The 25,448-nt window shown below is 52.3% G+C and overlaps 1 protein-coding gene across 1 annotated transcript; it reads left to right on the top strand.

The window, feature by feature from the left end:
- Positions 1-19,948, top strand: ADRA1D (adrenoceptor alpha 1D). The gene is made up of 2 exons (XM_054573497.1): positions 1-1,368; positions 18,525-19,948. Exons 1-2 carry the CDS (start codon positions 258-260, stop codon positions 19,124-19,126), a joined length of 1,713 nt encoding a protein of 570 aa, XP_054429472.1. The 5' UTR covers positions 1-257; the 3' UTR covers positions 19,127-19,948.
- The last annotated feature ends 5,500 nt before the right edge of the window (positions 19,949-25,448 follow it).

Genomic DNA, 25,448 nt, shown 5'->3' with positions numbered 1-25,448 from the left:
ACTCAGAGAGCGAGGCGCGCCCGCGACCCGGCTCTTCCATCCGACTCCACGCCGGCCTCGGAGAGCCCCGGCCGCTCCCCCTGCCGCTTCGCTCCGCTCGCGACCAGCCGCGCTCCTCGTCAAGGGAACTTGGGCAGGACTCCGACGGTACCGGCGCACGGGGCTGGACCAGAGCCCTGCGGCTATGCCCGGTGCCCCCCTCCCTGACAGTCACTTGTCCTGCGTCCGGGCCCGGCCCCCGACGGCCGCGCGTTGAGATGACTTTCCGCGATCTACTGAGCGTCAGTTTCGAGGGACCCCGCCCGGACAGCAGCACCGCGGGTCCAAGTGCGGGCGGTGGTGGGGGCGGTGCGGGAGGCCCGGCCGCTTCGGAGGGCCCGGCGGTGGGCAGCGTGCCGGGGGCTGCGGGCGGCGGCGGCGTGGTAGGCGCGGGCAGTGGCGAGGACAACCGAAGCTCCGCCGGAGAGCCGGGGGCCGCGGGCGCGGGCGGCGAGGTGAACGGCACGGCGGCCGTCGGGGGTCTGGTGGTGAGCGCGCAGGGCGTGGGCGTGGGCGTCTTCCTGGCCGCCTTCATCCTCCTGGCTGTGGTGGGCAACCTGCTTGTCATCCTCTCGGTGGCCTGCAACCGCCACCTGCAGACAGTCACCAACTACTTCATTGTGAACCTGGCCGTGGCCGACCTGCTGTTGAGCACCACGGTGCTGCCCTTCTCGGCCACAATGGAGGTTCTGGGCTTCTGGGCCTTCGGCCGGGCCTTCTGCGACGTGTGGGCCGCCGTGGACGTGCTGTGCTGCACCGCCTCCATCCTCAGCCTCTGCACCATCTCAGTGGACCGGTACGTGGGCGTGCGCCATTCCCTCAAGTACCCCGCGATCATGACCGAGCGCAAGGCGGCCGCCATCCTGGCGATGCTCTGGGCCGTAGCCCTCGTGGTGTCCGTGGGGCCGCTGCTGGGCTGGAAAGAGCCGGTGCCCCCTGATGAGCGCTTCTGCAGCATCACCGAGGAGGTGGGCTACGCCGTCTTCTCCTCCGTGTGCTCCTTCTACCTGCCCATGGCCGTCATCATAGTCATGTACTGCCGCGTGTACGTGGTAGCGCGCAGCACCACGCGTAGCCTCGAGGCAGGCGTCAAGCGGGAGCGGGGCAAGGCCTCCGACGTGGTGCTGCGCATCCACTGTCGCGGCGCCACCTCAGGTACAGACGGGGCGCGCCAGGGGATGCGCAGCGCCAAGGGCCACACCTTTCGCAGCTCGCTGTCGGTACGCCTGCTCAAGTTCTCCCGCGAGAAGAAGGCGGCCAAGACGCTGGCCATCGTCGTGGGAGTCTTCGTGCTCTGCTGGTTCCCGTTCTTCTTCGTCCTGCCACTTGGTGAGTGACGCCTCTCCCACCAGCCCCTTCCCTTCTTCCCTGAGCCTGTGGCTGTGCCTTCTCGGCACCCAGGCTTGGAGAGCCTCCCAGGTGGAGAGTGGCTCTCCACCTGAACATGGAAGGTGGACTTTGCAACCTCCCTGGTCTCTTAGACGCGTGGCTCCGCTTTGTGGGGGACAAAGGAGAGGCTCTTCGTGCTTACAGGATTTGTTTTACAGGCTTCTGACTTTTCTGTCCTTCCCCCTTCTTCATTGCCACTACAAGCCTGAGCTTGTTTTACACTCTGGGCCCCGCTACATACAAAGGGGTCGTGGAAACCTGTGCAGCCATCTGCCCATAGCATGGGGTCAATAGTGTATGTGCTCATGTACATATGAACACACACATGCCCCCAGATATCCGTCAACTCCCAGAAGTGGGCTCACAGAGAGGGTGGACCTGGATTCATTCATGAGCAGTAAGCCCTGGCCAGCCACCATGTGCTGCCAGCAGGCACCAGAAGCCCCCCGCCTTCCCCAGCACTCCTTCAGCTTGGAAGCTGGCCCCACTGGGAGACCCTCCCCAGCTGGTAACTGAATGCCCTGGGCTTCTAATTTCTGCAGTCTCCTCTTGGAATTGGGGGAGGGGCTGTGTGTGTGTAAGAAGGAAGGGAAAGGGGCAAATTATCAAATGGAAGGTTAATGTTGTTCTATTGCCATTTCTTAAATTTACTGAGTCCTTCAGCCCTTCCGGAAAACTCTCCTATGTCCTCCACAAGGGTCCCTGCAGTCCCGGGAGGTGGGCAGCTGTTCTCGGGGGCTTCCTCCCACACCAGAGGGCCTCCCTGGAAGCCTTGGGGCTGGGTCAGCACAGGGAAGAGAAGAACGGCATTTCTGGGGACAAATTTGTCCTGAGTCATTTCACCCATGGCTGCAACCTCAGCAGGCCCAAGCTGGGGCCTCCCCTGCCTTTCCCAGTCCTGCTGCTTCCACACTCTGCAGCTGAGTCAGGAAAGGGTCCTGCTCCAGGCCCTCTCCACACCACAGCCAGAGTGACCTTTATAAATTATAAATTAGAGCATCACTATCTACAAAAGCCCCTCAATGCTTTCCCCACTGCCCTGGGAAAAAAATCCAAACTCTCCACCATGGCCTATGAGAGGGTGACCTTCAAATTTATTGTTGTCCAAACCAAAATGAAACACTAGGAATATTTATGCTTGAACCGCAGGCATGAACCAGGACAGCAGGGACAAACACGGACCCGTGGTCTTCCTCTTTGCCCGTACCTCTCATGGTCTTGCATTCGCTCTTCCCTCTGTCTGCCCTGCCCACCCCAACCCCTCCCGGCTAACTTCCGACCTTTTAGATCTCGGCATAAATGTCCCCTCTTCCGCAATCATATCCGTGCGTTGCTTGGTTTGGTGTCTGACTTCTCCCGCTGGCCCAGAAGCGCTCTGCAAGAGCGGGGCTGTGCTTGCTCGGTCATCACTGAATCCGCAGCACCCAGCACACTGCCTGACACATGAAGAGCAATAGACCTCAGCAGCATGGACCACAGGCTCTGGCACCAGATGGCCTGGATTCAAATCCCAGCTCCAGTGCTTACTAGCTGTGTAACTTCCGGTAAACCCCAGAACTTGTCTGTGCCTCTGTTTCCTCATCTATAAAATAGGGACAGTGGTGACGGTTATAATGACGACCTAAAGGGGAGTTATAAGATTTCAGTGAGATTTGTGTGACTAGAACTGTGGCCCATGGTGAGTGCCATGTGAGCTGTTGCTTTTCTAGTAAATGCTCAATACAAGATAAGAAATGAATAAATCACCAACTTGACAATCACCCATCCAGAGGCTGTTGTAGGGGTGGGGGGGTTAGGGGGGGTAGGAGGAGGTAAATGGCCCCCTTTAGAAACCCACCGCCACCCAGTATTTAGAATCCCCCCAAGCCCAATACCCAGGCTCCTTTCCCTGCCAACCAACTCCTGCTCTGGCCTTGCCCGGCTTGTGCCCAGTCATCCCAGGTGCCCTCCCCTTCCCCTGCCCCTTGGTCCACACCAGCCCCGTGCAGGAAATAAACAACCTGCGTGTAGAATGCCACCTCCCTTTATGGCCTTTTAACTTCTTTTAAAATTTTCAGTTACAGAATAATGCATAGATAAGAAGAAAATAATATAGCAAGTGCCCATGTACCTGTAATCACCCATATTGAACAGATGTTCACATTTTGCCATATCTGCCTCAGATCCCTTTTTCTCTCTTTTCAAAGAAACAGCACACAGCCTCAACTAAGCTCCTTTTCCCTGTCCTGTTTTGCTCCCTCCCTCGGGAAAGGTAAATCTGGTATTTATCACTCCCACACATTTATATTCTTCCCACAAACATCTGTATCTGTAATAACACTATACTGTTTTGTGTGTCTTTAGGATATATGTAAATCACACCATGCCTTGTGTATCAATCTTCAATTTGCCTTTTACACCCAAAGTTGTGTTGTTGAGCTTTATCCATATCCATGCTGGCTCATTTTAGCAGCAGTATGGTGTTGTTTGAGAGCGTTCCACAGTGTGTTGATGCAGTGTCCTGCTGAGTGTTCTGTGTTTCTAATTTCTCACTGTTACAATCAACACTGCAAAAGGCTACTGTTTTCTGAGGTCTAGATCATGTGACCCCTCTTCCAGGAAATCATTCCTAAATTTCCATGGCCTTTGCCCCCGGTTGGTACACACTGCTCTTTCTCTGCTGCTCCTCACACGTGGCGTGGGGAACCCAGGGGGTTGGAGGCAGGTATCCCTGTCCCCTCCTTCCTACTGGTCCGTGCTGTGCCCGGCCTCCCTGGGCACCTCACTGAGTCCCAGAGCAGAGCCCACGGCTGCTGGTGGGGCTGAACTGGGTGGATTCTGGCAATAGCAAACAAACAGGACAGAGGCCAAGCAAGGACACAGAATATTCCAATTGCCATGATGCGGTTCAGAGGGCAGGTCGACAGAGAGAACAGGACAGAGCCTGAGTTAGGGAAAAGGGTGGCCTGAGGGCTATGCAGGAGGGACAGGGCCAGGAGGATCTGACACTTCCCAGCACTGGGCCCAGGCCTGGGGGCAAGTAGGCACCATTGAAGGAACAGGGAGCATTCTGAGCAGCAGCTTTGGGTGGGGGCGGGGATATGGCATCCAAGGTAGCATCTTGGCAGGAGGTGCCAGTTTGTGGTAGGGGCAGAGGGCATTGGGAACTGAGGTAAAGGGGGCAAGGATGGAAGCGGTTGCAGAAGCCGGAGTGTGGGGTACAGCCTCCCAGAAAGAGGATGGGGGGAGCAAAGAAAAGGGAGAGTCTGGGGACAGGGCCTGGGGGAGCTCCCACTTTGAAGACATCGGGAGGAGGCAGAGAAGCAGGAAGCCAGGAGTGACCCCTTTCAGCTCCCAGGCTCAGGTCCCTACACCGGGTATGAGGAGCAGCAGAGATGAAGGGGTTAAGAAAGATCAGTGGTTGCCAGCAAGGGCTACAGGCCATGGGAACAAAGGCATTTAGTAGGGCCATAACCCAGGGGTTGTGAAACAGACCCGGGATGCTCCTCACCCACACCTCCAGACCCAAGACCAAGTGGAAGCTGCAGGCACAGCTGCAGTAGTGACATAGCCAGTGAGTGGCCCCAGCAGCCCAGAGAGCACTGAGGGCCTTAGGAAGGGAACCTGGGGTCCCAGAGGGACCTTGGCACAGGAGATGGTTGACTGCCATCTATAAACCTGGAATGCTGTGGTTCAGGCCAGAGCAGCAGCAGAGAGAGGTACTGCAGGGGTGTCCTGAACCATGGGGACTCTGAGGGCCCAGGTCAATGGCCAGGAGAGATTGGGGCACATACACCAGGCATCTAAAGTCTTGAGGGGCCCAAAGAAGGGCTAGGGGTCATCCCCCACACTGCAAGCTGCCCCCTTTCCCTGTAGGGAGCGACTGTAGGGCATGTGGCAGGCAGTCAGAGGGTCAGCTCCATGAACTTGAGACATCACATGTCTGACCATGTGACTTCGGGCAGCAAGCCCAAAAAGGGCAGCACCTGCCTTTCCAGGACACCTGGGGAGCTACATAAGGACATGAGAAATACCACTCACTCCCGTGAGAGGGCGCCCACCCACCTGGACGTCCATGCCGATGCCCAGCTGTGCTGCCTGCTCCGTGTAGAGCGACTGCACATCCCAGTTGGCCCAGGACAGTCCTGGTTGTGCATGTTGACCCACAGGGTTATACATGTTGACTACTAGCAGTGTCCCCTTTCACTCTCAGAGATGAAACTCTGGACAATGGAGTATATGGTCACCAGTCCTGGGAGGAGGGGTTCTTGGCAGCCCTGCCCATGACAGATATGTGCCTCCTGCCCGCACCCCAGCAAGCGGGAGCAGGACTGAGTGCCCGAGAAAATCACACGACATGATGTAAAGGTCCCTTCTTACAAGGATCCTTTAGCTCAATGTCCAGAAGAGCCCAAACTTGCAGAGTGCGTATGGGGAGGGGTAGCAGGTAGGACCTGCTGCCTGTGGGCTTCCATGGAGGAGCCCCCAAAAGTGGGGCATGGCAGGGGTGCAGACGACAGGAAACACATCTGATGAAAGCTTCTGCCCATGACATTTAGTGCAAGGGTCCTCTCGCCCGCAGCCTTTTGGTATAGAAATGCCAGCCACCCTCCCTGCAGGCAAGAAAGAGGGGGACAGAGGGACTGCAGGAGCACGGCCCCAGGCAGGCACGTACCCTTGTGCAGAGAGCTCCCTTCCTCTCCCAGGTGCCTCCAGAGGCCCCATTTCTGCTGATGGTCTCATGGCCCCAGCACCTCCCTGTCTGACTTTGACCTGCCCGGCGAGTACCCCCAGCCGGGCTCAGAGGTGGGCCCATCTACACACACACACACACACACACACACACACAGTTCTGCCCCCTGTCATTCCTAGCGGCCACAGACAGATGCCCGGCTTGCACTTTCAGCTCCCTTTTTTGGGCAGGTCATCGAGCCTCACTGGTCTCCTAGTCAGCTTCTGAATGTGCAGAATGTGGCAGTCACACAAAGCAAACTCAGAGACTCAGAGCCCATGGCTCCTCCCAGATATGCCTCCAGGTATGTAAACTACCAGGAGGCTCTCATATGGGAAGTCCTGGGACACACGGGGACTCTAGCCATGTGTGAGCCATACGTGGGGCTCCCTCCTGTACTGTCAGCCTAGGTCCCATGATATTGCAGGTGCCTCCCTGACCACCTCCAGACTTAGTTAGGTGCTCCTTTGTGCTCCAAACACTCTGCCATACCTTTATCACAGTTCACTGTCAATATTCTTACACATACCATCAAGTGTGAGGGCAGAGAAAACTGTACATATGTAGGCATAGAAGAGTGGAGGTATTTGTGGGTCACCCTGTGGTTTGGGAGACCTGGCATGTAGAATCTATGAGAATACAGGTCATGAGGTAAAGCAAGATGTCATAAACCAAATAGATAAATAAATCAAGGTGTATTCATTGAGTGGACTACTTATTGTACACCTAGGAAAATAACAAACCTTATGGCCACAGCAACATGGATGAGTTTCATGGACACTATACTGGGCAAAATAAACCAGGTCTGAAATTAAAAGCTAACGTATTATATGACTCTATATATGTGACATTCAAAAACAGGCAAAGCTCATCAATGGTGATAAAAAATCAGGATGGTGGTTACATGTGTAAGAGAGAGAGAGAGGTGGGTGGTATTAACTGGAAGAGAGTGAAAAGAAAGATTCCAAAGGGTCAAAAATATTCTTTCTTGATCTGGGCGATAACTACATTGATATAAGCATATGCAAAGTCATCAAGCCATATTGTTAAGATGTATGCACTTTACAAACTTATTCCTTAATGAAGAGAAAGAAAGTGGGAGGAGGCAAGAGGAGGCTGTGAGCCATGCTGAGGAGTTGGTGTCCATACTGAAAGCACACTTTGACAGCCAGCTTTGAAGGGTAGATTCAGCATGTGTCTGCAGAGTGCTGGCCAACTGCCAAAGGACCGATCTCCACAGGCTCCCTGTGGTCATGCAGGGGTCTCAGGTAGGGGTCTACAGACAAGGGGAGAGATATGGGGTGCTTCAGGTCCTCAGTAATGCCTATTCTATTCTCTCCCTTGTCCCAAAAGCTTGAAGAAGGGGCTGGAATTATATCTCCTATCTGTGCCTGGTGGCATCTGGCACACAGTAGGTGCTCAGTCACTGTGCATAGAGGGAGGAAGTGACAGGACCTATGGCCTCTTCACATCCTGCAATGACAAGAATCTAAACGACAAAGCACAGCCCTCCTTATTTTTTTATTTTATTTTATTGTGTTAAGAACGGAAAATGAAATCTCTCAACAAATTTTTAAGTGTCCAACACAGTATTGTTAACTAGGCATGATGTTGTACAGCAGATCTCTAGAACTTACTTGTTTTGTTTAAGTGAAACTTTATGCTTATTGATGAGCAATTCCCCTCTTCTCCTCCTCCCAGCCCCTCTTAGATTCTATGAATTTGACTTCAGGCATACCTCATTTTATAGTGCTTCGCCTTTGTGCTTCACAGACGTTGTGGTTTTTACAAATTGAAGGCAAGACCCTCCACCAGCATAAAGATCACATCTCGTTTTATTGCAGTGTTCTGGAACCAAACCCACAATGTCTCTGAGGTATGCCTGTATTTCAGATTCCTCATTTAAGTAGAATCAAGCAGTCCTCCTGTGACTGGCTTACTGCACTTAGGGTTAAGCCCTCTAGATAAAGCCAACCATCCTTACTAGTGGTGCATTGGGGATGGGCCCCCATTTATGTAACCTAAAAAAAAATTGTTTAAACAAAGCAGCTAACATTTACTGAGTGCTTACTATGAATAAGAAATGATCTAGGGTTAGGGTTTTTCCCATTTTTTAAATCATGGATAGTTTCAAACACATACTAAGTAGTCAGAACAGTATGACGACTCCCTGAGACCTGGGCCCCAGCTACAACAGCTGTCAGTCCAAGGCCAGTCTTGGTTCATCTTGACCCCAACCTACTTTCCTGCACTGCAGATTATTTTGAAGAAAATCCAGACATCATATAAGTTCATCTATAAATTCTTCAGTATGTATTTCAGAAAATAAGGACTTTTAAAAATAACCATAATCCATTATAACACAAAAATAATTGTTTACATCATTAAATATCTACCTAGTATTCAAATGTTGCCTATTGCCTCAAATTTTTAGTTTGTTTGAATCAGGATCCAAAAAAGGTACATACATTGCTTGTGGTTGATTTGCATCCTAGGTCTCCTTAATTGATAAGACTCTCCTTAGCCCACAGTCTGGGGGTTTTCATCCCCATAGTGCCATTTAATGTGTTCCTCTGTTCCCTGTACTTCCTGTAAACTGGTTTGATCAGATTCAGGTTCAGTGTCTTGGGCAAGCCTTTTTTTTCTTTTTTTGGTAATATTAAGATCAGTCTGGAGTTTAGGTGCCATCCGCCTGATCCATCCATTATAAAGTGTCCCACCAGCCTTTCACCTGCTGGTGTTAGCAGCCATTAACCATGGCTCTCTTTATATCACTGGGACTTAAAGTGGTGATAGCTGAATTCTGTCATCCCTTGTACAGTTGTTCACTAAAATTCTAAAAAGAATTCACCACTACCTGATTTTTCTTTGTTTTTGTGGGGGGTTTTTTTGTTTTTGCTTTTGTTTTTTTGATTATTTGAAATAGAGTCTGTACAGGAAAAGCTGATGGACCTCAACCTTGACTAGACCTTCAACTCCCTATCCTTACTTTGTCCTCTGGTTAGTTAGGCCTCCCTCCCCAGCTACTTCCATGACCCATCACTTCATCTTTTCTTGCCACCTCAAATTCCCTCACCTCTACCCACTTCTGTGAGCCCTAAACCTTGAATCTGACCATTCTTTCATGTGGAACACGCTAGTGTGCTAGTAAATATTTAACAACTGGCTCTCGAATGGGGGCTAATGTGTAGCACCTGCCCATTTCCATGGTGTAAATATTCCCACTGTGATCAATTTCAAGCTCCCGAAGAGACATCAGGTGGCTTGCCAAGTTCCTCAAATTTTAACAATCAGTTCTTGTGAGCCAGGGCAAACCAGTGTCTAGCTGAGCCCTAGCTAAAGAAAAATCACATTTTCCATAGGCAGACTTCCTCCTCAGGGCAGACTCAGGGTGTCCCTGGAAGTCCTACACGTTCCCTTTTGGCCCTAAGTCTCTCTCAACACCTTTCTGTCCTAAGGGATCTCTATTTGTTCCTGTTCAGCCCTCACTGTTTTCCACCTCTCCTCTGCCCACACACACAGCATGTAGATGTATCCCGAGCTTCCCTTAAAAATGATTCACCCTCAACTCCGGGGCTCCTTCACCCTCACTCCGTCCCCATCTTCTCACTGTAATCTTCCCTCCTTTTTACAGACTTGGCAAGAATATCCTGTGCTACTTACTTCTTTTAAAAATATTTTGATAGTAGTCTTTCTTTTAATTTATTGATTTTTTTTTTGAAAGAGAAACTTTGATTGTTTTTTGTTGTCCCACTTATTTATTCATTGGTTGATTCTTGTATGTGCCCTGACCAGAAATTGAACCTGCAACTTTGGCCTATCAGAACAATGCTCTAACCAACTGAGCTACCCAGCCAGGGCCTATTTTTATATTAATCTTAATCCTAAATGTCAGAACTTGGACTGAAACCCAAGCCCTCTGGCTCCAGAGTCCCTGTTGCTTCCTGCCAGGGTCAGAGGTCAGGCTGGGGCCAGGGTTCAGGTCAGTTGGCAGCCATATTTTAAGCTTTAAATCTCACTGAACTTCTCAGCCCCTCCACTCATCCCCCAGGCTCAGTTTCATGCTCCCTCTTGCCTCAGATCCTGGCCACAACGGGGTCCTGAGCATTGCCATAGGACAGAGTCACTTCCTGTGTGACCTGATCTTCTCACAGACCCCAGAAGACCCCCAGAGCTCTTGAGCCCATCCCTCAAGGGAAAGTCTCTGCCTGGCCCCACCTGAACCTTTGCTTCATGAGCTATATTCCCCCCAAAAAGCTCTCCTGCGAATGCTGGGGGATTTGTTTGCCCTTGCTTTGCGGGTGGTGACCCAGCCCAACAGGTTTCCTGGGCCTCTGAGAGCCGGTACTAGGGCCCCATAGGCAATGCCTGGCAGTTGAGTGCTGGGACTCCCAGACAGAGTGGCCACTGCCTGGGGATCTTCTCTCCTCCGGCATAAGCACTGGTCTGCTCAGGCCCAGGAGCATTTATCAGTGCAGTCCCAGAGCTGCAAGGCTCACGCTCTGATCAGGTCCAGCTCAGCTGAGCACAGGAGCCCGTTGGCAGGGAGTTCAGCCTTGGGCACTCAGAGCTTGGGGTATGGCCACTCCAAGGCCACAGATCAGGAAATAATGAGTTAAGAAATGGAAACAATGAGTAGAAAGTTGGGGGAGAAAAGAGGGAAGGTGGAAAGGGGCGGGAAAAGGATTGAAGGGAAATGTGTGAGGCCCAGAGTAGGACTCAGGACAGGCCTGTGTCTCATCTTCCTCCCTTGGGCTCCACCAGTCAGCCTCTGTGCCTCTAGGAACTGCCCCTCACGCCCCACTAATGACGGAGGGAATAGGAGGGGGGGGAAGGCTGATGTGGCCTGATATTTCATAGTTGGCTGTAAGTTTTGAATAAGGCTGGCTGTGAATTCTGACTTTCTGCCAAGAAAGAACAAGTTCCCTTCTGGCGGGGCCAAAACAATGCTGTTAATCACACAGTCCGCCCCTTGGCTTCAGAGCTGTCACTCCTCAGTGAGGCTTGGCCACATTGGTCACCATAAGCCATTCCCATTTCTTAGAAGAGGGGACTAGACTGTGATGACCCAGGCTGTAAATACTCACCTCCCCCGGGCCCAACCTCACAGGCTGCTTTCCTAGTTTCCCCAACAATCTGTAGGCCAAACTGGCCCAGACAACATGCCAGCGAGTAGGCTTACCTGCTAATACAGGAGAGGCCCTGCCACTTCTGACCAGCAATGCCTGCCCGCCCTGCACATTAGATTAGACTCCTGACAAAGGAATCCCAATAGAGGGAGTAGGGGAAGGCAGGTGGGAGCAAGCTTGATGGAGATTCACCTGAGAGAATAGAGTCAAGGAGCAGAGTGAAGCAACCACTTCCTTCCTGCATCCTTACCACTGCTCCTTACTGGCAGGTAAATTCGGCCGCTGCCCTGCTTCAAAATGCCTGTTGAGTAGGGAGAAGTGGACACAGACTGCACACTCGTGCCCTGCCTTTCCCAGCTGTAGGCAGAATTGGTACTGTGATGAAGGCATAATCCCACCATTGTAGGTTGGGAAGCAAGCAAAATGGCTTGAAGAACTGGCCTTGAGTGCCTTGGGTCCCGTTTGTAGATGCAGAGCCTGAGACAGGGGTTCTTTTGCAAGTGATGGACTGAGGGCAGCTCTCAGGAAGCACCTGCGAGGCAGGGAGGGAAGTATGCTAGGGCAGGAAAGGGCTAACCCAGGCTATGGTCTCAAAATCTGGCATCAGCCTGGTCCCACCAGAGCCCTGGAGCAAGATCAACAGCACAGAACTGTACCACCTGGAGACAAGGGATCTGGCCTTTTCTGTCCCACATCAGCCGATAGCCCTGGCTGTGAGCTGCTCCTTGGTGGAGAGGTGTCGTCTCCCAGTTGAGGCAGCTCCCATTGGTTGAGGGCAGTTCTTCAGAAAAGAGGCCACTGTGAGCCCTAACAGCCAACATTCACAGGAGCTGGAGGCCGGGGGCCTGGGCAGAGCACCAACAGCATCTACTTTGAACCTTAGAGGTGACTTTTGAACAAAGACTTGAAGGAGGGGAAGAACATAGGCAGGGAGCTTGGTGCTCCTCTTAGGAGGTGGGGGTCTGTTTGGTTCTCTCCTGAGATGCAGGTCCTACAAACAGGCAACAGACCAGCCTTAATGAGTATTCTGGGTAGATACGCATGCGCAGTAGCCAAATCCAATGTGGCAGGCCCCACGAAGCACCCTGAGGCCCTGCAGAAGGCCAGTAAGTGCCACCTAGCCTGCTGGAGGCAGAAGATGTGCTCAAAGAATACACAGTCCAGAAACTACTACTACCTCCCCAGATGCTCAGGGGAGTGGGGTTAATCAGAGAAACACTCCTTGAGAAGGTAGTTCTAGGGCCAAGTCTGAAGCCGGGGAAGCCACCTGCTATGGAGAGAGGAGGGCCATCCTGGCCTGGCCAGCATGCGAAAGCCCACGGCTGGGGCTGGGGCAGCTACCAGAGGAATAAAGCACGTGTGTGTGGCTCCTAACCACCGGGATCCCTGGAAGACCAAAGTTCTATTTCTATCTTAATATGATGCTACAGGAAGGCCAAGGACTTTAGGGCTAGACTGACTCAAGTTCAAGCTTGACCCTGCCCCTTGCCCTCTGGAGATAACTAAACCTTTCTGCAGAGTGGGATGGCAGTGCCATGAAAATGAAATGGGAAGTACACACAGGGCCCCCCATGGAGCCTTGTAGGTGCTGAACACGAAAAAGCATTAGCTCCCATTTCCTTCCTTCTCACTTCAGAGGCCACCAACCCAAACAGCACTTATTCATTCATTCAGCAAATATTTTATAGCCCATGCTCCGGCCCAGGCTGGGATGAGAAGAACAATTAATCCCATCCCTGCCTTCAAGAAAGCTGAAGTCTAGTGGAACCGATAGAGCAATCGTATACTTTATTAATTAAAGTAGATGCATTCATGAAAAGGTACCTAACCCAGGCTTGGTCAAGGAGGATGCCTGACCCAAAGCTGGGGGGGCGGGGGAGGGAGGAAGCAGAAAGCACCGTGGGAGCAGTAGGGATTAAACAGGAAGGCAGAAGGGGGCCGGCGCTGTGAGAAGACCTGCTTGTGGCTTCATGTGGCCTAATTTGGAGGGAGTTAAGGTGAAGACAGCATTGGGTCCTAAAAAGCCTTGGATGCAACACAAGAAAGTTTGGACTTATTCCTCAGAGCTACTGGAAGCCACTTACAGTTTCAGAGGGGAAAAGAGAAAAGCCATTTCTTTTTTTTTTTTTTCTTCTTTTTTTAAGAAAAAGCCTCCAGCGTCTGTGTGGGAAGTGGAGAGGACAGGGGACCAAGGGTGGCTTGCAAACAAAATGAGATGCCAGACTCAGCAAAGGCTTCAGGAATGATGTGACGGGAGGGACTCTACTGGAGACAAAGTTGAATGTACTGGATGTGGTGGCCAGTTGGACACGTAAGAGTAGAGAAGAGGGGCTCGTTCGGCAAACTCAGCAAGTGTTGAGTACCTACTGTATCCTCGGTGTGCTCATGAGGTCTTGCGGGTGATAGGAGGACAGCGCCAGGAAGGCAAACACAAATCCTGGCCCAGGGAGTGTGGGGAGGAAATGATGGCCACAGTGAAGAATACCTCACATAGATCAGGAGAAGGTGGTGAGTGCTGTGAACAGCAGTAGAGCCCGTTGAGCAGAATGGGGAGCAGGGGGGTAGGGGGAGGACATTGCAATTTTAAATGGGAAGTGAGGAAGACCTTACTGCCTTTACAAGACTCTTCTTATAAGGGCACTCCTACATCTAGCAGTGGGGACATGGAGAAGAAGCGGCGGAGGAAATTGACACAGAGTAAAAAATCCAAGAGAGCGGCACCCTGGAAACCACAGTGAGGTGATGTGTCCAGAATGTACAGGAGAAGTGTCTTCAGGTTGGGGGCCTGTGTGGGTTGGGGCTGTGGGGCAAAGCAGTCGAGTTAAAAGCAGGTATGGAAGAGGAGACAGCAGGTGTGGATGGAAAGGGTGGAGAGACTGAGGGCACAGCTGTGACAGAAACAAGCTCACAGGTGACTGATGGCTCGAGGGCACCAAACACAACTAGGGCATGGGCCTTGGCAGGGGAAGAACTCCTTTCTTACAAGGAAGAAGAGAGGAAGGTTTGAGTGAGTCTCCAACTTCTTTGGCTTCTGTTTTCTCCATGAAACAGGAGGTGAAGTCAAATGCTCTGGAGAAGGGGTGGCCACAAGGCTTGTATAGGAGCCAAGGGTCAAAGGAGCTGGTGCGGGAATAAGGAAGAGCTGGGACTGATGGTAGCTGGGACCAGGGTGATTACAGGGGATGGCGCACAATGGGGGGATTCTGGGACCCGTAGGAGTTGGCGATGATGGGACGCAGGATGCAATAGAAAGAGGGGTCAGAATGTATGGTGCACCCATGATGGGCCAAGCATGCTGTGAAGAGCTTACCATTTAAAGCTAAGAGAGACAGGAAACTTAGAAGTGAGTAGATATGCCGGCGGAGGGGAGAGTACAACTAACTCTGCTCTCATGGGAGGGGGTGGTGTGAGGAAGGCTTCCAGGAGGCAGTGCCACAGAGGTGGCACCACCAGGTAAAGGAAAGTGGAAGGGCATCCAGAATGATCATGTGCAAAAGCCCAAAGGCACAACTGAGGTGCCCACTGTGGCCAGAGGGAAGTCAGTGTGGCCACTTATCTGATGCGCATAAGCACAAAAGTCAGACTGCAGAGAGAAGCAGGAACCACAAGAGAAAGGAGAGCAGGGAGGTGATTCTGGGCTCCTGGACGGAGAGGTGGGAAGGTGGGGGACGGCATCCCATGAGAGCCTCTGGTTCCATTGCTGGCTGCCAAGATTACGTAGCACGGCTGGTCTTCATGCCTACAAGAAAGGCTGTGGGCAAAGTGGCAGTGGGAGAGGGAGCCAGCCCAGGGCAGAAAAGGGGACTGCCAGGTACAGAGAGAGAATAGCCTTGTCTCAGAGCTCATAGCTTCCCATTGAGGCTTTCCTGCATCTGAGCTACAGGAGCTGGCAAACGTGTGTGCTGGGCAGCTGGGGAGGGATGAGGAGGCAAGGCAGGTAGGACAGCTGGTCGACCCAAGTAGCCATAACTTGGAGTGGCTGGGGGAGGAGGAAGCTGAGAGTGGCTGAGAAGGAGCTTGTCTGCTGATACCCCCACAGCAGAGTAGCATGGTAGGGACATGCCTATAAGCCAAGTGCCCATGCTCAGGAGTCTCAGGACAGTTCTTCACCTCATCTGTGACACGCAAAGCAAAGGGAAGTGCCTGCCCATGGCCCTGTCTGGCCCAGAGGTCCTTGCAAGAGGCTGTACGCCGATGAGAAAAGGGGTTGGGGAGGGGGGCAGGGAGACTGAGGCAGAGTGCAGGGAGGCACAGGGGAGACTACATGTAGCACTCTAAGCAGACCTAGTTGTGAGACTCAGAACTGCCATCTATGAAGGGAACAAGAAACGTCTCTTGGGAAATACTGCTTGTGGAAGCTGAAGCCCAAAGCACAAATGTCTGTATTTTCCAGGCAAGATGTCTGTGTACAGTGGGCAGAGAACAAATAAAGTTGTGGCAGATGCTGTTGGTGCCTCACCACCCCCCCCCAGACCTTCAGTGCACTAGTGGGCTAACTTCCGTCCAAGCACCTCCTTTGTCTCTCTGCCCAGGGGCCCTCTCTGCCCACCAAAATCCTCCCTGTCCACCCACACAGCAGGAAGGAGGCGTGGAAAATCAACCAATGACTTATGGGAGTGGGTGTATAGGTACCCCACCTTCCTCACCCCACAGGATGGGGGTGGGAAATAACTCCAAGGTTCCCATTCTCTACTGTCTTCCAGAATCTCAAGAAATTCCATAACACCTTTTATCAGCTTTCTTCTCTTCCTTATCTCTTTTTCCCACTCCACTACTGGTGTTTCATTTACCTTTCTAATTAACAACTTGAATTTGAATTCTTATCTCAGAGTCTGCTTCTGGGAGAGCCCCAAGTAAGACAGAACATCAGCAGGACACAGTAGGAAAATTGGAGGGTTGAAAGGCTGGTTGAATGCCAGCTCCATGTGTGTATGGAAATCCCAGCAGGCAGCAGGCTTCCACACAGGTTGGTTGAGAATAAATTAGAATACTGATGGTTACAACCAGGCCCAGGTCATAAGATGTGCCATGTCACCCACCAATCCAAATCAAAACCACATTGTTATCAATGCCCTTTGGCCGGCTTCAGGCTTGTCACTGAAAGCATAGTCCGCTGATTTGTCATCCTGGGCTAAATATAAAAAACTGTGGCCTGAGTCAGACAGTTATTTTCAGCACTCTGCCTTACTTTGCAACCATTGAGGGATGCTGTTCGGAGGGCTTCTTTTCTGGAGGTTGAGGTCAACCCCAGTGGACCCTACATTCCAGGGACAACAACCCAACTCCTCTCCCAGGGGTTATCATCTCCTCAACACACCCTGGTGGATGTGCCAGCCTCCCCCAAACCTCCCTGGTCCAGGCGTCTGTTTCTGGCCACTCTCCAGAGTTGGGAAATGAGTCCCTTCCAGGCCCACGGTCTCCTCTCTCAAAAGCCGCAGAAACAGGGAGAAGAGTGAATAACAGCAGTATTTATTAAGAACTTAAGTTCTAGGCCCTGAAATTTAGGAATCTTCACAAAACCCGTGCCAGGGAAATAATATTGTCTGTATTTGACCGAAAAAGATAGTGAGACTTAGCTAGTCAAATAACTTGCTCAGGGTTCTGTGACCATGGTTTGAAAGGCCTGTGCCGCACAATGCTCGGGAACTTTCCCTCCCTCCACAGTGTCTCTTCACGCCTGGAATCCTCTGTATGGTGAGAAGTGTGTGCTAGGCAAGGGCCCCAGGTTCAAGACGGGGGCATGGTGCCTCAGCCCCCTCAGTAGGGGACCCTGCTCTTATTTCTTTTGGGGGAAGGGAAAGAGAGAGCAGGCGCCATGATTTGTCAAGGACACCTACTCCTGGTCTGCTCAGCCTCTTGGGCGCCAGCAGCTTCTGCCGCAATGGGACACTCCTGCCACCTACCCTCTACTCCTGCTGCCACTGAGGATGAGTAAGGCTGAGACAGTGGCCTTCGCTTCCTGGATCATGCCTTTGCATTTTGTCAGGTACTTTTTGGAGACATGACTCTTCGGGTCCATGGTGGAGATGCCAGAGGAGAGGTTTATAGGAAGGTCTTCCTGTCACAGCTCAGACCCCAGTGCCCCCACCCTGTCCTGCCTGGCGCTGCTCCCCCAAAGCCATCACAGAAGCCTTCCTTGACTGCTCCCACTGAGACAGCGCCGCTGTCCTGAATTCCAACAGCCATGGCCATTGTTTCTGGAAATTTAATTGCAGGCCATATCTCTCACCTGATTAAAAATATCCATGGCTTCTGACCACAAAATAAAAGCCAAACTTCCCAGAATCTAAGGCTCTTCTGTTCCAGTGACATTTTCTGAGTGGATCCGAAGTGACAGTCCCAGGCCCCAGGCTTGGTACTCTCTTGCCCATCCGTCCTTTCCACTCCCACGCCCGCGGCCCTGACTACCCTGGCTGGTTCCTGCCCATTCTCTGAGACCCCCGACAGGTCCCCACCCCACAGGTTGAGCACCACCACACCCGCGTACCAATGCTATTTGATCCACATCACTCACAAGGGAGCAGGGCGACGTTTGATGGGAGCTCAGCGCGGTGCCTGGTATGAGGAAAGCCTTGCTCCACACTGTCAGGGGTTCTCATCCTTTTTGCGCTGGGAACTATTCAAGAGCTCTTCTCTGAGTCACGCTTTCAAATGCACTAAATAAAATACGAAGGACTGCAAGTAAAACTGATTGTATGGAACCCCTTGCCAAAATATTTTTAAATGAAATTTGTGACGTGGTAATAAATGTGCTTCTATGTTAAGACATGAAATAAGATCTAGAGGTGCTTTCCAATGGCCATCATCTCCAAATAGTGAGGAGCAGAGCCAATATTTCAAAACAACTGCAACAACTGTAAGTGATAGAAAAAAATCTGCAGGACCAGCTAATATTAGGTTGAGCCTTAGGAAACTGCCAGTGTTGCACCAGTTTTGAGCTATAAAAACTAATTCATATAGTTTTGCCCAATTCTACTTCGGTTTGTTGCCTACCCCGGTCATGGAGGGAAATGCTCAATTTCAGGTAGTTGTGAGAAAAACTGAAAATGACTCTTTTTCCCCATCCAAGTTCATGGACCCCCTCGAATTATATCAGGGACCCATTTGGGAGGGATACCGTGAGAATCCCTAGTTGATCATTCAGCCAGGGCCCCTGGAGGTCGCGGGGAGGGTTGCCCCTTGGCGCCCAGGGACTTCCTGAGCCTCCTTCCTCCCGGGCTGTCTCTCTAACCCACCTGGGTCTCTGCTCCCTGCAGGTTCCCTGTTCCCGCAGCTGAAGCCCTCGGAAGGCGTCTTCAAGGTAATCTTCTGGCTCGGCTACTTCAACAGCTGCGTAAACCCGCTCATCTACCCCTGCTCCAGTCGCGAGTTCAAGCGCGCCTTCCTGCGTCTCCTGCGCTGCCAGTGCCGGCGTCGCCGGCGCCGGCGCCCCCTCTGGCGCGTCTACGGTCACCACTGGCGGGCCTCGACCAGCGGGCCACGCCCCGACTGCGTCCCCGGCCCGGGTGCCGCGCTCCCCGGAGCCCCCTTGGCCCTCACCGAGCTCTCAGCCTCAGACTCCCCAGGCATGCCTGAGGTGCAGGCTCCCGCCGCCGGCTGCGGAAAGCAGCCCTGCGCTTTTCTCGAGTGGAGGCTGCCTGGGCCCTTCCGGAGACCCACCACCCATCTGCGAGCGAAAGTCTCCAGCCTGTCGCACAAGATCCGCGCCGGGAGCGCTCCACGCACTGAGGCCACGAGCGCCCTGCGCTCGGAGGTGGAGGCTGTGTCCCTTGGCGTCCCCCACGATGGCGCGGAGGGCGCCACCTGTCAGGCCTACGAACTGGCAGACGACAGCAACCTCCGGGAGACTGATATTTAAGGCATCCCCCAGCTAGGCCGGGGGTTGGGGTGTGCTGGCGAGGCGGACAAGCTGGGGTGAGGGCGAGGATGTGGGGAGGGAGGCTGGCTGTTTTCAAGACCCATGAAGGTCAGGGACTCAAAACTGAGGCGGGGGTGGTGCCCTGGAAGGGTAGAATTTTATGGGCCCTACGTGGCTACAGTTGCCCAAGCTCCTCCTTTCAGAAGGAGCGGTTGTGGAGCCCGCGGAGCCATTTGCTCCAAATCTGTCTGAGAAACACTGCCCCACTCATGCCTTGAACCCTGGACAGACAGCCGCAAGTGTGGCCAGGCAGGCCGGTCCCTCCCTTCGGGAGAAAGGGGCGCGGAGGCCCAGCACGGCTGCGCCACTTGCCTCCCTAGGGAAAAGTCATTGGGACCAGGACTGTTCAATGAACACCGTTTCGCCTAACTGCCAACGGGAGGAACCTTGAGGACCTGTCACAGCCACCCGCAGCTTTGGTGGCCGATTGGACGGTGTTTTACATGCCTGTTGAATTTACCCGTGGACCCACTCTCCCCTGGCGGAACTCCATGCGCACCGCTTCACCTGGCCCTGCCCCTCATTACGACGTCCCCAAGGGCCTTACTGTTTACACTCTGTACATGGCTCGTTGTGCCTGTGCCCGTCACCTCTCGCTGGGATCCGGAGCCGTCAAATGGGGAGAAATTTATTTGTCATTTTGAGACATATTTATTGGTAAGAGTACTTCTATTTTGTCCAAACTGTGCAAACTGTCCCTCTTTAGCTTACAACCTATAAAGAACTACTTTTTTTTTTTCTAAAATCTTTCAAATACTAAAGGCCCACGACAGAATAGAGTGGGTGTTCATTCACCTTTCTAGTTTCAACTTAACTGTCTCTTTAATAGATGGCTGCTGTCCCTTGGGACTTGTAGTCTGACCAAAGGACTCTGGAGGGGTAGAGGAGAGGTCGTTGACTTAAAATTCGCGCGATTAGTCTTGGGAACCAAACAGTAATCACAAGCTCGAATTTTCACTTTGTCAGTCTCCTCAGATGTACCTGTGACCCTCTGAGGGCCTCAGTGGGGAAGGCAGACATCAGTTAAATGGGTGAAACATCACAAGAAAAAATATGCAAATCCAAGTAGGCAGGTGTACATGGTGAGTGAGAGAACACCTCCCTAGAACCCCTGCTTGTTAGCTCTGAGTAAAATGTCCAATGCATCATATTCCCAAGAGACTGCAAGTAATTCAGTCTTTAGCTGGATAATATCAACCACATGCACCCAACCAGCCTGCCAGTGAGGACTGGGCCCAGTGGGCCCTTGGAAGGAAAGCTGGTTAGACGATCCCCTAGGGAGTCTGGAGCGGGAGGTGTTCTGAAAGTGGAAGATCCAGCTGCTAGAGCCAACATGGACCAGTATTTTAAGCCAAAAGTTTCCATCCTGTATTGGGAAAGTTGTCTGTTTGAAAGGTCACCACAATTTCAGACCCCTTACTCGCTTGCCATTTTACAAGGCAAAAAGGCAGCGAATACCAGGGCTTAGGAACTGACATTTCACGCTGTAGGACTATAGCAGGTTCTGGACTTTCAGGCCTGGCATCCCCCCAAAGGCACAGGAAGGGTGGTTTTAGGTGGGTGCTGGCAGCATACTGCACACCCCAAGAGGACCCTACTTTGCAATACATTGGCCACCTTAAAGCTGAATTTAATGGGGTCTCCCAGAGGTGGGGTTGTTGGTCCAATCAGGTCAGCAATGGGGTCGACCCCAGTATCAGAGGACTGAACATTGGGCTCCCGGGCAGGGGAGGGTCCCTGAGCAGGGTGATTTTTAGTTACCCCATGCCAGAGAAGTTGACCCCTAGGAGGCCAACAGTGGGGGCAAGGCAGCAAGGTGGGGAGGGAGTCTTCAGGAGGATTTTTTAAGTCGGAGAGGGGACCTCCTTGCCCCCATAACAATAGGCACAGAGGCAGGTGGTACACGCAGCTCGCCCAGTACTTTCTGTTGGCATGATGATCAATCAGCAACACATGTCAGATGTTCAGTCCTCAGGCCCCATCTCCTGGACAGCAGGTCCTCTGCACACAACTCCCTCCCACACACCAGGTGCCGAGACTGCAGGAGATGGGAGAGGGCGGCAGAGCACCCAGAGAGCCCATGCCACAGCAGAGGCCTCAGGGACCCGGCTCTAATCATCAATAAAGCACTGAGTTGCTGAGCTTGGTCTCAGGACATGCCAAAAAGTTGCAGAGGGACCAAGAGGAACGGAGAGCATTGCAACAGCCCTTCTGGAAGAGGAAGCCTCTTGCAAGTGATTTGGGGACATTTGGGAGAAGTGCATTCACTGCACCATTCCCTGGGTCCTCTGGTGTCCCACCCCCGAGCCTGGCCCACACAAGTCATTAAAGACTGTCCTTAAAGTGCACATGAAAAATGGTGCTACTGTCTCCAGGAAGCTCCTGTGAAATGCCAAGGTGATTGGGGGAACAGGGGAGACTCAGCACCCATCAAAATAGGAATAGGAGTTCCTTCGCACAATCCTCAAGAAATGAGGAAGTTTGTTAGTGAGAAGGGCATGGTCCTGTGAGATGTGACAGAGAAAAAGAAAGTCTCCAAAGACACTGGCATTTGTCCAATTGCCCCTCCCCCTCAGAAAGCTTCGTTCCTGCTTCCCACCCCAAACCTCTAGCTCTGGTCCACCCTCCCTCTCAAGCTGGGCTCTTGCCACCCATCTTGCCTTGCTTCCCACACTCTTCAGGACCTCTGTCCCCCACATTCCACAGGGCTACTTTTGCAAGTCACCTGGGACCTTTCATTTCCCTAATCTCCTCCCATCATCTGTCTCTGCTGCTCTCCTCACTGGTGGCCACTCCTGCTTCCTGAAATGTTCCCCTCCTGCCCAAGCCACGCCCCTGGGACCTCTTCTGGTCCCCTGACCGCACTCTCTCTGACTCCTGCGCAGGCGCCTTTCTCTGTCCTTAAATGTCCCCCAGGGTTTTCTCCCTCCTTTTCTCAACCCTCCATGCAATCTCAGCCACTCCAAATCATCTCTCATACATAAATGGCCCCCAAGAGTCTGTCTCAAGCTCCAGATGTTGTGTCTGGATGACCCCAAACACCCCAAACGCAAGCCCACTCACCTTCCTCAAAGCCATCTCATCTACTCCCTGCAGGCACAGCAAGGCCACTGGTGCTGGGGCTTCCGGCTCCCCAAGGCCCTGAGCCTGCCTGTCTTTTTCATGCTTTGTCATCTTCCCGAGACCTCCCTCCCAGGTCCCCTGCCCAGAACTAATCCCTGAGCATGCATGCCTCAGTCTTCCTGGTAGCTCACACCAAAATCGCCCTGGCTTACAGTCCAATGTTAGAATCCATGCCTGTGTCCTTCAGGGAGTGGGCTATCGGTCCCCAGGGCTGCTCAGGACTGGTGTGAGTGCTCATTAAATACTGGATCTATGGATCCATTCACCCTTTCCTGGAACCCTGCACCTTTGTCCACCTGGTAGCTGGCTTAACTTCACCATTTTTTGTGAGACCCTCACCTCATCTGGTCCCATAAATCCTCAAGGAGCTGGAGCCGAAGTCCTCCCCCAAGCAGAGAGCCGGCTGCACCCTGGAACTCTGTAGGAACACCTGCTCCATGTGCCTTCCAGCCCACCTAACCCTCCCACCTGGAGCCCCACCTCCCAGCAAGCCTCTCCCCACCACCGCTGGTCCAGGTGCTGACAGGCACCAAGGAAAGGTTGGGACCTTGGTGGCTTTCCCCTCAGTGACCTGTCAGAGCTCTGACTCCTCAGTGCCCTCCTGACCCTGTTTCTATTCCCATCCTATTACACCCCCAGGGGGTTACATATTCACCATCCACTTGGAAAGAATTTCTTTCTTCCTTTTTCTCTCTTTTTTTATTCCTTTGGCTTTGGGAAGCACAAAACCAGATGCTTGTAAAGGCTAAACCAGTCCCGCAGGCTCTCTGCTCAGAATAACTCTCTGGGGAGCCTGGTGGATCCAGCTGGTACTGGGAGTGGGGTCTTTGGGAGGGAGTGCTGCAGTCTCCTGCTGCTCTGGGCTGGCATTTCTTCCCTTTCCCCACCGACCCCTTGGCAGAAGCAGGGAAACAAAAGGAGTGCTGGATAGGACCCCAGCCTACATTCTCAAATTGCTTTGGTCTGGGGGAGAATGAAGTGGACATTGCAGGAAGAATTTGGAGTCAAGGAGAAATCTGGAAACTGGGGCCATGACAGGCTGAGCTCTCAGAGCCAAGAGCCAGAATGACGGACGCACCGGAGGCCACGCCAGGGACCTCACCCTGACATTTGTAGAAGTTCTTCTGTTACCAGCAGAGTTAGAAGTTAGACCTTGGTCTTTGAGCTTGGCTAAGAAAGAATTCAGAGCCAAGAACTCAAATACAAATGAAAGTTTATTTAGAAAGTCACCGAGGTAAAAGAAGTGGCCATGTGGACTCAGGGAACAAGTTACAGAGGCAGAAGAAGGATCGTGGGAGCTTAGGAGAAGGAAATGTAAAGGTAATGCACCTGAGAGAAGAGGAGAAAGGCGAGGAGAGAAAGAGAGCATTAGGTACCTTGTCTTAAGAGTTTTTAAAGGCAAGAATTTTAGGAGAGGTCCCAGAAGAGGATCTCAATAGACTATTCATCAGCTTTCCAAGGGTGTCCTTCAGGGTCTTGATTGGTCAGCACAGGGTCAGGGGGTCATTAGTCATTGCATCTGATCCTGATGTCAGCCATGTGTGGTGTTGCTTGCTCTGGTTTTGCTGATTTTCTGGGCCTGGAGCTGAAACACAACTGAGGCCTGGATGTCTTCTCTAGTTTGTCCAAAACTCTGTCTCTGTGGTCGAAAGACCCAGGATTTATTCCTAAGATTATCTGATAAGGGTCAGATCCTCACTGTTCTGAGGCCCCAGTGCTGAAGGGAGTGGTCATATAAGGGCTTGTATGGGAGTCACATCAGGCTATTATGTGGTTCTCTTGTTCCTCCATTAAAGGGTCTAAACCACACGACTAGTGATATGCCAGGGGAGGCAGGGTCACTCTGGGGTAAGGTCCTAGCCTATAACACTTGCTTTCCCAGGTTTGCCCATTACTAGGTACCTGGGACTTTCTTCTCTAGTGACATTCCATACCTAGCCTATCGTTTCTGCTCTGCTCATGCCTGTCTAACTGCCTACCATATCACTTCCAAGGCTCTCCATTCACATGACTCCACCATGCTGTCTGTCACCTCTTTCTGTCCTGTCAGAAACCAAAGGAGTCCCAGAGCCCATTCCTGAGAGAGACTCTGATGGGCCTCACTCATCTTTTGAACAAAGCCAAATAGGCTGGTCACTGACCATCCTATGAATTGGCTAATTTGGGGACAAATCTGAATAGCTGGTCAGGCAGATGAGAACAGGACAGATCATGTGGCACAAAACACAGCTGTCTGGGTGCTAGTATCTGTGGATGGAGTGATTTTCCTAGACGGGGCAGAGGAGGGGCAGGTAATGACTGGCATCTCTAGCACACTGGATCTGTTGAGAATGCAGCTGCAAGTCATCAGTAAGTTGATCAATAGCTGCTTAAACATGGGTTATTAAACATGAAGAGGGATGTGTCTTGGAGACAGGCAGGATACACAGGGAGGTGGAGCTCTGGCCTGGGAACTGAGCCCCGTGCCTGGTACACTCCCTCTGCCCATCTGAAAGGCTCATGCTTCAATCCCTGCCTTTGGTAGTCCGAGCAGACCAGGCAGAGCAGGGGAGTATGAAATGAAGGAGGTGACGGCAGCCGAAGTTCACTGGGCTGTGTAAACCACAGCAGGACTCTAGGTTTCCTCCCGAGTGAGGTGGCCCCATAAGAGGGCCTGAGGAGAGAAGTAACAGGACCTGACCTTGGGTGAACAGGGCCACTCTGGCTTTTGTTGGGGCGGGGGTGGGGGGAAAGGGAGAGAGACCAGAGGGGAAGCAGGAGACCAGCTTGAGGGTGACAACCACAATAATCCAGGCAAGAAATTATGGACATTTGGCCATTGGCCATGGGGATGGAGATAAATGATGAGGAGAAGTAGATTCTGGGGATTTTGAAGATGGCATTTCCATGGGACACACCCATACTCATCATTCCCAATCTACCATCAAGACCCGCCTGCTTTGTTAGGAGCCCTTAACACATCAGGAAAGGTTTTGTTTTTTTTTTTCCTCCTGCCCCTCTTTCATCTCCCCCTAAATTTAGGCATTTCCTAAAGTTCTATTTGGTTTCTTATCTCCTTTTTTTTAATCTCTTTCTTCCAATGCCACCTATAGGAGCATCCATGTCCCAAATCTACATTTCCAGCCCCAACACTGTCTTC

The sequence above is a fragment of the Pteronotus mesoamericanus genome, unplaced genomic scaffold, assembly GCF_021234165.1.
Source record: "Pteronotus mesoamericanus isolate MK-2021 breed Mesoamerican mustached bat unplaced genomic scaffold, CSHL_Meso_final contig_25, whole genome shotgun sequence".
Taxonomy (NCBI): Eukaryota; Metazoa; Chordata; class Mammalia; order Chiroptera; family Mormoopidae; genus Pteronotus; species Pteronotus mesoamericanus.
The sequence above is the reverse complement of the archived record's forward strand: the minus strand, read 5'-3'. Positions and strand labels throughout refer to the sequence as shown.